At 40.8% G+C, this 13,436-nt stretch overlaps 1 protein-coding gene across 2 annotated transcripts in view; it reads left to right on the forward strand.

Annotated features, from left to right (window-relative positions):
- Positions 1-13,436, forward strand: part of BMAL2 (basic helix-loop-helix ARNT like 2) — a 102,054-nt gene that overhangs the window by 54,773 nt on the left and 33,845 nt on the right. For both annotated transcript variants that reach the window (XM_070453835.1, XM_070453834.1), the window contains 5 exons: positions 1,115-1,272; positions 7,099-7,178; positions 8,910-9,002; positions 11,777-11,894; positions 12,647-12,790. In XM_070453835.1, coding sequence (XP_070309936.1) covers positions 1,115-1,272; positions 7,099-7,178; positions 8,910-9,002; positions 11,777-11,894; positions 12,647-12,790 — 593 coding nt within the window. The remainder of the gene's footprint in view (positions 1-1,114; positions 1,273-7,098; positions 7,179-8,909; positions 9,003-11,776; positions 11,895-12,646; positions 12,791-13,436) is intronic.

Consider the following 13,436-nt stretch of genomic DNA (forward strand, 5'->3'; position numbering starts at 1 on the left):
ATCTCAGGGACCAGTACTGAAGGACAGAGGAAGAGCTGAGGCGGGAGGATGGTGGAGCAGAAGCCAACAAAGAATGAAAAATGGCATCAGTGTCCAGTTCAAGGCAGGGAACAGCTGGGGTTGCATGACATGAGGGTGACTTCTGCTAGAGTGGTTTTAATGGAGTGGGGGCTATGGGAGGTTGCTTTAATAGATGGAGAGACCCTGGAGATGGAAGGTTGAGTGAGACAACAGCCTCAGGAAGCTGGCCGAGGAGGGAAGAGGGAAGAGGAAAAAAATCACTAGATTTAGAGAAAATGGTTTTTTTTTTTCCCCTAAAGGGAAGAGTCTTGAGCCCCTTTATTGACCCACAGAAGGAGCTGTGAAAGAGAGTGAGCTCAAGATGCTGGTAACTGTTCAAGCGAAGACCAGAGAAGTTAGCTTTGAATAGAAGGCAACCCATCTCTTTCTCAGGGGCTCCCTGGGTGATGCAGTGATGAAGAGTTTGCCTGACAATGCAGGAGATGCAGAAGACTCAGGTTTGATCCCCCGGTTGGGAAGATCCCTGCAGAAGGCATGGCCACCCACTCCAGTATTCTCGCCTGGGAAATCCCATGGACAGAGGAGCCCAGCGGGCTACAGTCCATGAGGTCACAAAGAGTTAGGCATGACTGTGCACACACACACATCTCTTCCTCTAAGAGGGAAGTGGAAAAAAAAAAATCCACCTCAGCTCTCATGTGCTAAGTCACTTCAGTCGTGTTCGATCCTATGTCTAGCTTCAGTCATGTGACCCTATGGACCATAGCTTGCCAGGCTCCTCTGTCCATGGGATTCTCCAGGCAAGAATACTGGAGTGGGAAATCTTATTTCTTGCAGATTTCAGGGAGTAAGGTCAGAAGGGAAGGAGCAAGGGTAGTGGAGGCAGGAGGTGGAGGCTGGTAAAAACAGTGTGAACAATGCCACTCCTGTCCCAGCCGCTCCTGCCTTGTCCCTGAATGCCACCTGCAGGGTCAAGGTCAGGAGGAAGAAGAGCGGGAGCTTGCTGGCCCCATCCGTGTTCCTGCTAGTGCCTCCGGGGTCTCTGAGTGTCTGCTGAATGTTAAATATAACAGAGGCGCTTTCTCCTTCTTAGAGAAGCTCACAGCCAAACTGAAAAGCGGAGGAGAGATAAAATGAACAACCTGATTGGAAAACTGTCTACGATGATCCCTCAGTGCAGTCCCATGGCCCGGAAACTGGATAAACTGACAGTTTTAAGAATGGCTGTTCAACACTTGAGATCTTTAAAAGGTGAGTTGGAAGATGGCCTCCACACTCGGGTTTGTGAAGTCTCCCCTGTAATTGAGGTCCCTGGTTTGTTGTTCTTGGCTACTGAGATTTTATACACATGCGTCTTTCAGCTTTATGTGTATTCATTTTGATGCTCATCCATATTCCATAGGTGGAGAAGGTACTAATTTGGATGTCAGAAAAGTTGGTTTCACTAAACACTTCATCTTAGGTTTACTATGTGAACTTGAAAAGTCTTTACATTTCTACTTGTCTTCCCAGGTGTAATATTAAGGTGATGATACCTGTCATGCATACCTAGTTTAGAAGTTCTGAAATATTTAGCTATGGTAATTTTAAGTTATTGTCAGATTCCCATTGTTAGAAAAGAAAAACTCTTTAAACTCATCAATTTCTCTTAAAACTTCATTCAGACTTGTAAGTAGTACCTGCAAATGCATCACACCTTACTATTAGTATGTGTCTCCACTTACTCATATAGTCTCATATAAACTAAGATAGTCTTACATATTGGGTGAGGGAGGTCCTCAGCTGATGAGGATTGGGGTATGCGTGATCATTTCTGACTTTGAACTAAAAATTTTTAAAACTAATTTTATTTATTTATTTATGTACTTTTGGCCATGCTGTGTCTTGTTGCTGTGTGGGCTTTTCTGTAGTTGTGGTGAGCAGGGGCCACGTTCCAGTTGTGGTGTGCAGGTTTTGCATTGAGCTGGCTGCTCTGGTTGCAGGGCACGGGGCTTTTGGTAGTTGCGGCCCATGGGCTCAGTAGTTGTGGCTCCCAGGTTCTAGAGCACAGGCCCAACAGTTGTGGTGCATGGGCTTGGCAGCTCTATGGCCTGGCGGATCTTCCCGGATCAGGGATCGAACCCATGTCTCCTGCATTGGCAGGCGGATTACCCCTGAGTCAGGGAAGCCCTGAACTTGAATTTTAAATCAAAGTGTAATAAACATTCTGTGTACATGTGTAGTTAAAATCACATCTGTTTTGGGAATAAACCCAGTCCAACTTGAGGGACAGAATGATGGAAATAGACTGGGGCTTTAGATACAAGATTGTTGGTGACATAAACTCATTTTGATACAGTCTGAAGACCTGGCCAGTGAGTTTTCTGCAGACTGCAGAGGAGACTCTGAAGGTTCAGATTTGTAAAGATCTAAAAGATTTTTGTGAAATCTTGCTCCAAAAGTATTAAAAAGAATAAACAAAGGAAGGCCAACAATCTTATTTAGGTCTCTGTCCTGAACTGCTTGCCAGGAAAAGGACAATCTGTTTTAGGGAAAAGGAAGTTCTGTGGCCAGAACACAGATTTTGCCAAGTTGAGTTAAAGTGGCTTAGAGGAGAGTGGTATTACCTGGATTCCACATGCAAACTGGAGCCCAGACCAAGAGGATCTTACTTCATAATGAACCAAAAAATCCTGACATATCAACTCAGATTGGAGGAGGAAGGGGCATCTACACATTAGGAAGTAAAACTAGAGACAGCTATTACAGAGCTGTTTAATAGTAGTTTGTGCAAGCTGTGCTTTAAAGCACCTTCCTTAGGTATCTGCAGATGCTAGAAAACTGGCTTATGCGCTCCAGCCGAGCTCGAGTAGGTCTGGAGAGCAGGCTGTGGGGAAAAGCGAGGACAGCTCTCCATCCATATGTACAGCAGCCCTGGGGTTGGGGGACTGCCTGGCAGGCTTCCTTCTGGGAGCACGACTGGTGGTCTTTTGTTCGTAACAGTCCATTGTGAAAGAAGATTCTCTTTTATTCACAACTAGGCCTTGCGTAAGTTGTGTGCAATAAATCTCTTAAATCTGTTAGCAATGAACATTAGCAGGTTCAACTGAGGTCATTTGATTGCAACCCTAAAATTGCCCAACAGTTTTCACATTCACAGCGTTCTGAGGGAGGAGGACCTGAGGGAAAAGCTATGAATCAGCAACCTAATTCAATAAGTATGCACTGAGCATCCGCTGGGTTCTTGTTCTGTGCTGGGGTTAGGCAAATGAATGAGGCAAGAGCTCTGCGCTAGGGGCAGGCTTACATGGTTTATAAGGAAGATAGACCCAGGGAGAGATCATTAGCACCCAGTGTGATAAATGCTATGTGGAAGTATGCATGGGATGAGCCACAGGGCGAACTCAGTAAGGAGGAGACACTGTCTAAATCTAGACAGGAGAGGAAAAGGACAGGGGTACTTTGGAACAGAACATAGATTTCACCATCGATTCTTGTAAACTGAAGCGAATTGGTCATATCCTCATCAGACATCCTGACCAGATCCTTAGTGGTACCCATGGGTGACATGGGTGAGATGACATAGAGCAGCTGGGGCTGCATTCCAGTGCTCCGGCCAGAGGGTACCCCAATTCCATCCCCAAATGCCCAGATGCCATGAGAGGGTTGCATGTAGATGGTCCACAGATAATTACTCTGAAGACAAAGGATGTGAAATGATTTTTTTCTCTACATTCTACAGCAGTGCATCTCAATTATCTGGGGAAAGGGCAAGTATTTCCCTTCCCTATCCATTGTAAAATATAGCACAATTAATTAAGGGGGAAACGCTCATAGGCTGGTATGCCCCAGCAGTTTTACATTTCCATGTGTGTGTATGTTAGTCTGTCAGTCGTGTTGGACTCTCTGCAACCCCATGGACTGTATGTAGCCTACCAGGCTCCTCCGTCCATGGAATTCTCCAGGCAAGAATACTGGAGTGGGTAGCCTTTCCTTTCCCTGAGGCAGGTCGTCAGGGAGTTCCTTGAGCGCAGTGTTTCTTAATGGTGGAGGTGGCGGTCCGAGGATGAGGCAGAAGAGTTGTTATTGTCATATTGGTCCTTATTATCCTTATCGTTATAATGATCATTGTCATTACTATTGTCATATTGTCATTTTCAATGATGATGAAGAGCACAATAAAACAAAATGACAATAAATGACAATGAAGAACTTAATAAAAGTAAGTGCTCATGTTCCGCATTTGTTTTTGCCACTAGACAGAATCGCACACCATGCATTGTTAGCTCACTTTACCCTAACTTCAGCTCTAGACTGACCGCCCTCTTTTCCTCGCTGGCATGTCCTCACGTCCTCACTCATCTGTTTAGCCAGGGCTCACCCACTCTGGCTGACTGACACCAGCTGGGTTACCTCAGCACAGTTCTGCAAACCTCGCTGCAGACCAGCCTGCGTGTGTCACTGCCTCGATCACACCGATTTATTCCCGTGCCAGCTGGGCACTCAGGTCTGCATCTTTAGCCTTTTCTCAACTCCCTCCTACAAGTCTCCTGGGGACTGATAACAATAAGTATAATAACAAGAAGTCGTGTGGGGAGATTCTTTGAGGGCTACTTAGAAGGTAGATTCCAAAATAGCTTTCTTTTGCTTATGTCAGGCCTTGTAAGGGTGCTGCCAGTCTGAGAAGACTTTACCAAATCATCCTATGAGGATGTTTTATTTTCTGGTTTTGTTTTTTCCCCACCACTTAGGTAATTGGTGGTGGTGGTTTAGTCGCTAAGTCGTGTCCAACTCTTTGCAACTTCATGGACAGTAGCCCGCCAGGCTCCTCAGTTCATGGGATTCCCAGGCAGGAATATTGGAGTGGGTTGCCATTTCCTTCTCCAAGGGGATCTTGCCAATCCAGGGCTCGAATCTGCTTCTCCTGCATTACAGGCACTTTCTTTACCATCTGAGCTACCAGGGAAGCCCCAGGTAATTGGTGAGCTTTGGCTGTAAATTTATCCAAAGGCCAGTTAATGGTTAACCTGTGTTAGAGTGTTACCCCCATCCTTTTTTGGTTTTGTGTGTGTGTGTGTGTGTGTGTGTGTGTGTGTGTTTTTGCAAAAACATCTTGCAGCCCCTAGAAAGAGGGGCTGCTGTTTAGGGAAAGTGGGAAGTGTAAGGAAGGGAAGTTTGATTTACTTTTGAATCACCCTTGCTTAGTTACCTGGGGACAGCACACCTGGGCTGGTTGAACAGTCCTCTGCGCCCCCTTGTGGCCGTGGAGGGCTTTCCCTGTAAGACTTGGTGGATGTCCTCAAGACAAATGTATTACTTTTAGTTCTTCCCTTACTTCTCTCAGCTCAAACTTTTACCTAGCTTTGACCCGATCATCGTGCTGGATGTAGCACAACTTGGAATCAGATTGCTGGGATAAATATCAATAACCTCAAATACACAGATAACACCACCCTTATAGCAGGAAATGAAGAGGAACTGAAGACCCTCTTGATGAAAGTCAAAGAGGAGAGTGAAAAAACTGGCTTAAAACTCAACATTCAATAAACAAAGATCATGGCATCCAGTCCCATCACTTCATGGCAAATAGATGGGGAAACAATGGAGACCATGAGACTTTATTTTTTGGGGCTCCAAAATCACTGCAGATGGTGACTGCAGCCAAGAAATTAAAAGACGCTTGCTCCTTGCTCTATGACAAACCTAGACAGCATTTTAAAAAGCAACAAAGGTCTGTCTAATCAAAGCTATGTTTTTTCCAGTAGTCATAAATGGATGTGGGAGTTGGATTATAAAGAAAGTTGAGTGCCATAGAATTGATGTTTTTGAACTGTGGTGTTGGAGAAGACTCTTGAGAGTCCCTTGGACTGCAAGGAGAGCCAACCAGTCCATCCTAAAGGAAATCAGTCCTGAATATTCATTGGAAGGACTGATGTTGAAGCTGAAACTCCAATACTTTGGCCACCTGATGTGAATAACTGACTCATTGGAAAAGACCCTGATGCTGGGAAAGACTGAAGGTGGGAGGAGAAGGGGATGACAGAGGATGAGATGGTTGGATGGCGTCAGCGACTCGATGGACATGAGCTTGAGCAAGCTCTGGGAGTTGGTGGTGGACAGGGAGGCCTGATGTGCTGCAGTCTCTAGGGTCGCAAAGAGTCAGACACTACTGAGCAGCTGAACTTAATTGAACTGATCTGATCATTCCTTACCCTTTTCCAAACTCTTCTGGTTGCTTTAGAGACTTTCCTTTCAATACAATGAACTCTGTGAAAGGGCTTAAAATGAATGTTTTCACTTATATTTTATACATTTTATATACTGTCAGAAGTCTCCATATAGTCTTTAAAGGGTCATATGGAAAATCCTATGAATCCAGAAAATTTGCTTAGGATTCAATAATCTCCCTATTCAGGATAATTCATATGATCAGGTGGTTTTTTGTTTTTGTCTTTTGAAAGGAGTATTTTTTATTATTTATTTGGCTACCTCTGGTCTTAGTTGTAGCATGTGGGATCCTTGTTACATCATGTATGTTCTTTCGGTATTGTGCTTGGGCTCTCTAGTTGTGCACACAGACTCCAGAGCGTTCAGGCTTCAGTAGTTGCGGCGCAATAAGTGGGCTTAGCTGCTCCAAGGCATATGGGATCTTAGTTCCCCAACCAGGAATTGAACCCACATCTCCTGCATTGCAAGGCAGATTCCCTTAACCACTGGATCACCATATGATCAGTTTTAGGAAGCTAAGAGATTATAAAATAACCAGAGTCTTGAATATTGTTGTGTGTTATTACAATGTTATAGATAATATATTGCATTTTTATCTCTTTTCAATATACAGCTTTTACTGTCTGTACATTTGTGTATAAAGGAATAAGTAGCTCTAAGAATTTATTTGAAAGCAGGAAATTGCAATCTAGTAACAAGAAAGAAAGAGAATAATTGTAGAAGAGATCTTAGAGTATGCTAGAAGAGAAAATACCATCATCCTTGTCATCACCAATAGCAGCCCCAGAATTTGCTAATATTCACTGAGCATTTACTATATTTCCATCTCTACTTGATTTTCAGTTAACTATATGATTTCTTTATTTTTAGGTATGACAAGTTCTTACGCAGGAAATAATGACAAACCTTCATTCATTCACGATAATGAGCTCAGACACTTAATTCTTAAGGTAAGTAAAGAGATATGCTTGTCTAAGTTGTATTGTCCTTTCATTTTTGTCTGAATGGGAGGAAGATTTTCTTCAGTTCACTTACTGTTGTACAGGAATCTATATTATGCCAAATTTCCTTTAAGATAAAAATTTAAGTTATACAAGTAACTGTGTCAGTTGTGTCTGACTCTTTGCAACCTCCTGGACCATAGCCCGCTAGGCTCCTCTGTCCAAGGAATTCTCCAGGCAAGAATACTGGAGTGGGTTGCCATTCCCTCCTCCAGAGGATCTTCCCAATACAGGGATCGAACCCAGATCTCCCACATTGCAGGCAGATTCTTTACCATCTGAGGCACCAGGGAAGCCCGTGTCTTATTAGTTTGAGCTAATGAATGTAGAGGCAGAGGATGGGCATATTCCAAAGCAGAGAGTATAGTTAGTCTTTAACGCTAAGCTCCTTATGCTTCCTGACAAACTCACCTCCCATACTGTAAGCTCTGTGCCCCACTATTACCCCCCCCTTCAAAGCCATCTATCTTGTACTCAATTCCTTCAGTATCCGATCCTCTGCAGAGCCAGCCACTGCTTACTGAATGGGTTGTTAGTCAATGCTTTGCCATTTCTGTCCTCATCATTTCAAATGCATCAGATTCACTGGTCTAGAGGTTTACTTGATGTGGAAAATATGACCATGTCATTGGCTTATCCTGCCCCCAGGAGGCAATATGTTTCTTGATCTTATGCTGTTACTACCAGGCTTTATGCCTTAGTATGACTAAATAGAAAGATTTTATATACATTTGTCCTTTAATTTTTTTAAGAGCCCCTTTTTTTATCTGAACAGCTGAATTCAAATATAGTATTCCTGATGCTTCCTTTATCCCAGTCTGCACAGTCCTTCCATCTCAACACATCCACAGGCAACTGTTATGGATGTGTTTTGATATGTTTACAGTTTCTATGTGAGTATAGAATTTGACACAGGTAATTTTTATATTATGAAATATTTCAATTTAATAATACATGCCTGGACTTTCCAAATCAAAAACATTAGTTTTGACTGGAGTTCAATTTGATGTTATCAATCTTTTTATATAATGAGAAAATTTCTTAAAATTAACTTTACTAGCTCTTACGACTACTCTTTAGTTTTATTGCTACAATAATTTTCTCAAAATCTGAATGTGTATGTATAAGAGAGACAGAAGATCTTTTATTTTATTTTTTGTTTAACTCCTTTCTTTGAGATAATTCACATACCATATGGTTTTTAGTATATTCACAGAGTTATGCAATCATAATCACAATGCAACTCTTATCATTTTTAAAGAAAAAATTTAAATATTTATTTATTTGACTGCACCAGGTCTTAGCCGTGGTACATTTGATCTTTAGTTGAGGCTTGAAAAGTCTTAATTGTGGCATGTGGGATCTCGTTCCCAGACTAGGGATCGAACCTGGGCCCTCTGCATTGGAAGCATGGCCTCTTAGCCACTGGACCACCAGGAAACTCCCACAGTGCAATTTTAGAACATTGTCATCACCTTCAAAAGAAACTCTACCCATTAACAATCAAATTAACTTGTTTTTGAATTGTTTACAATGCTGGTTAGAATTTAAACTGTGGGTAGGTTAATACATCAAGAAGAGCAAAATAAATCTAATGTCTATACCTACATAAATCAGTGAACCACATTTCCCTCAAGACCTTTTAAAATATTCACCTTGTATTATATTTTTAAATCCTAGACTGCAGAAGGCTTCCTATTTGTGGTTGGATGTGAAAGAGGAAAAATTCTCTTCGTTTCTAAATCGGTCTCCAAAATACTTAATTATGATCAGGTATCCAAAACTGAGAATATTTCTTACTATGTTTATTTTGAAGCTCTTTTTCTGAACTCTTTCTTCCCCCTGGGTTGTGGGATTGCGTTCTGCTGAGTTAGAATTTCAAGAGAGATGGCAAGATATGTGGAAAGAGTATGAATTTTTGTTACTGACAGGAGTATTTACTTCCTTTAGCAAATTCTTTGATTTTCTTGAACCTCAGCTTCCTCCTATGTAAAAAATGGAAATCATGATTATACCTGTTTTTCAGAATATAAACGCATTAAATAAGATATCATATTTAAGTGTTGGAAAGATATTAGTCACCCTTGCCTGTTTCCTCTAAGAGAGAGCATTAATATTTATTAAGCTATATGCATTGCAAAACAGCTTTGGCTCTAGGCTCTGGCAACAAATTCTGAAATACATCCTTTATTTAACCAGCACTGTGATTGATTTGTCTCCTCGTTTTTGAACACCATTTAATTTAAACTAGTTACTCAAAAACTATAGGATTGAAACTAACAGAGAGAATAAACTAGTACTTGTGGTCTCCTTTAAAACAGAAATACAGTAAAATAATATAATATGTATATATTATAATATGTAATAGATATAAAGATAACGGCTTTGGTCATAAATAGCTCTCATCAATCTCAACCTATATTCTCCCCAAAACTTGAAAATATGGAGAGATGGAAGGCATTCATAGATAATGAGTTAAATAAAAGAACTAGTATGAGCATACATATGAAAGGAGTGAAGACCAAAGGAATCATGCAGCTGATTTGATTATTATATTTTCTAATTAGAAATAGAGAACATCACTCACATAGGCACACACCAAGATACTTGACAGTTTAAGATAGCTCTTAAGTTCCAAATTAGTGACATGGAGGCCAGTCCCACTGGACACTGACTTTGCATTTCAGAGACCAAGAGATTCACTGACTGCTCAGGAGGACTTCAGGGTCCCCATGGTACAGGGTCTTGTCCTCAGCTTTTCAGCTTCAGAAATCTGATCTATCTGTATAGCAGAGATTGGTACAACATTGTAAATCAACTATACTTCAATTAAAAAAAAACTAATTTGCTCTGAAGCAGAGTTCTGGGCATAGACTTATATATTAGCCAATCACACAATAGACTGAATATATAAATCAGATTGCTAGCTTTTTTTTTTTTAAGTAGAGCTATCTGTCTTTAAAAAAAAAGAAAAAAAACTAGCGATCTGATTTATACATCAGTCTATTGTTTTCCCAGTAGTCATGTATGGATGTGAGAGTTGGACTATAAAGAAAGCTTGAGTGCCGAATAATTGATGTTTTTGAGCTGTGATGTTGGAGAAGACTCTTGATTGCAAGGAGATCCAACCAGTCCATCCTAAAGGAAATCAGTCCTGAATATTCACTGGAAGGATTGATGCTGAAGCTGACACTCCAATACTTTGGCCACCTGATGTGAAGAACTGACTCACTGGAAAAGACCCTGATGCTGGGAAAGACTGAAGGCAGGAGGAGAAGGGGACAACAGAGGATGAGATGGTTGGATGGCATCAGCGACTCAATGGACATTGAGTTTGAGCACGCTCCGGGAGTTGATGATGGACAGGGAAGCCTGATGTACTGCAGTCTCTGGGGTCGCAAAGAGTTGGACATGACTGAGTGACTGAACTATACTGATTTAACTGCCAAGCACTCCAGGCCACTTGGACCAGCTGGTCCATTTGTTCTGCCTTCCCTAGGAAGGTCTACTTGGGTAATAAAGGAGTTCAGAAGAGAGTGATCACTGTGGGCTTCACATGTGAAGTAGAATGTCTGCTAGTTTAGAGCAGAGAGGAGGAGGAAGACATTTCAGGTTTGGAAAGGGAATCTTGGAAGTTAGGGAGTAAAAGGCAGTTGGCTAGCTTGGCCAGGGAGCTGAATTTATATAGAGAAGAGGCAGTGATTTCCAGGTGATGAGACCATGCAAACAAAGTCATGGGCCAAGGAATGCTCTGCATGTGGGGAGAAGTGAAATGCCAAGTAGGAGGTGTACCAACTTGGGTTTGGTTTATGAATAGTGTGGTAGTTTTTTAAGGCAGTATGGTAAATTTCTGAGTCACATCATGAGATCATAGGTATTCTGTGTCTTTTATATTATTCTGTAATATAATATTTTTACTTTTACCAATGAAAGTGAAAGTGAAAAGTGAAATTTGCTCAGCTGTGTCTGACTCATTGTGACCCCATGGCCTATACAGTCCATGGAGTTCTCCAGGCCAGAATACTGGAGTGGGTAGCCTATTCCTTTTCCGGGGGATCTTCCCAACCCAGGGACCAAATCCAGGTCTCCCTCATTACAGGTGGATTCTTTACCAGTTGAGCCACAAGGGAAGCCCAAGAATACTGGAGTGGGTAGCCTATCCCTTCTCCAGGGGGTCTTCCTAACCCAGGAATCAAACTGGGGTCTCCTGCATTGCAGGTGGATTATTTACCAACTGAGCTACTCAGGAAGCCCACTTTTTTTTTCTTTACCACTTTTACCAATGATTAAGTTTAAATAAAATGTTAGTTACTAGGTGTGTGTATGTGATTTGTGTGTATCCAATTATGGGTCTGTGTATATGTACTTTTTTTTGTCTACAAGTTTTACTCTGCTTTTAACACTAAGGTAACTTCACCCAGTGTAGCTGATCTATCCAAGCTTAAGAAAAAGCCACTTTAACTAAAGAAACAGTATCATTTGTTTGTTTGAGGAAACATAGAAATAACATGATACTGATTTTAAATGAACTTCTACCTTATAAATAGGCTAGTTTGATTGGACAAAGTTTATTTGACTTCTTACATCCAAAAGATGTTTCCAAAGTAAAGGAACAACTTTCTTCCTCTGATATTTCACCCAGAGAGAAGCTAATAGACGCCAAAGGTAAGTACTCATTTCAACCTTATCATTTTATGAGAATATAATTCTTACTTAAAAGTACAGCAATATTGTTTTTTGAAAAGTTAGTTAATTATAGTTTTATCGAGGGGAGAATTATTTAATAACTTTATAATCATCAACCTCAGTTTTAAAAATATCGCTATATAGAGAATTCATGTATCAAAGCAAATATATGAAGATGCTTTTGGGAAAATGTGATTACTTCATAGTCTCTAGCTTTCATATGCTAATAAAATCTTTATTGGAAAGTGTCATTTGGGATAAAAAAATTGCTGGAGTTTTTTATTATTTAGTTGTTTGCTGAGGGATAACTATTCTCTTTCTCAAATGTGTCAGGTCTTCTCAATGTGAAAGACCTTGTATAATTGTTCTTGGGAAGTATACATATTCTCTACCTTTTCCAGAAATACTTCTTTTCTCTGAAACTACTTATTGCCTAATAATTGTTTATCATATAAAATAATGATGTTTTATGCCACTGATACTATTTTAGTTAAGTTTTTTCATGTAATTTTTATTTTGTTTATGTTATCTTTACTATCTGCCCCCTGGGGAAAAATATAAAGATAAATTGCAAGTGATTATAATACATTTTTTGGTGTGTTTCACTTTGGGGTTTGCTGTACAATGATGTCCATAACCATAGATGACCAGAACACATGAGGAAATACATTTTAAAATTATTTGAAAACATTATTTTCTTCCTATTCTCTTGCCTCCTTGCACTATGAAAGCTGCTTTGCAAGTTCACAGTAATTTCCACACAAGTAAGAATCGTGTGTATTCTGGCTCAAGACGATCTTTTTTCTGTCGAATCAAGAGTTGCAAAATCTCTGTCAAAGAAGAGCATGAATACTTACCCAACTCAAAGAAGAAAGGTATCATCTTTTTGAAATATCAAGTGATTCGAGGCATGGATGTAAAATTAATGTCCTAATATTTTCTATTAAAAAATAAGCTGTATGATCAAGGTAGGCTATGGTTTTCCCAGTAGTCATGTATGGATGTCAACAAAGGTCTGTCTAGTCAAGGCTATGGTTTTTCTAGTAGTCATGTATGAATGTGAGAGTTGGACTATAAAGAAAGCTGAGTGCCAAAGAATTGATGCTTTTGAAGTATGGTGCTGGAGAAGACTCCTGAGAGTCCCTTGGACTGCAAGGAGATCAAACCAGTCCATCCTAAAGGAAATCAGTCCTGAATGTTCATTGGAAGGACTGATGTTGAAGCTGAAACTCCAATACTTTGGCCACCTGACGCAGAGAGCTGACTCATTTGAAAAGACCCTGATGCTGGAAAAGATTGAAGGTGGGAGGAGAAGTGGATGACAGAGGATGAGATGGTTGGATGGCATCACCGACTCAATGGACATGAGTTTTGGTAGACTCCAGGAGTTGGTGATGGACAGGGAGGCCTGGCATGCTGCAATCCATGGGGTCGCAAAGAGTTGGACACAACTGAGTGACTGAACTGAACTGGTCAAGGCAAATACTGAGGTCAAAAGCATTTATTTATTCAATAATTATG

This window comes from Odocoileus virginianus, chromosome 23, assembly GCF_023699985.2.
Source record: "Odocoileus virginianus isolate 20LAN1187 ecotype Illinois chromosome 23, Ovbor_1.2, whole genome shotgun sequence".
NCBI classification, from domain to species: Eukaryota; Metazoa; Chordata; class Mammalia; order Artiodactyla; family Cervidae; genus Odocoileus; species Odocoileus virginianus.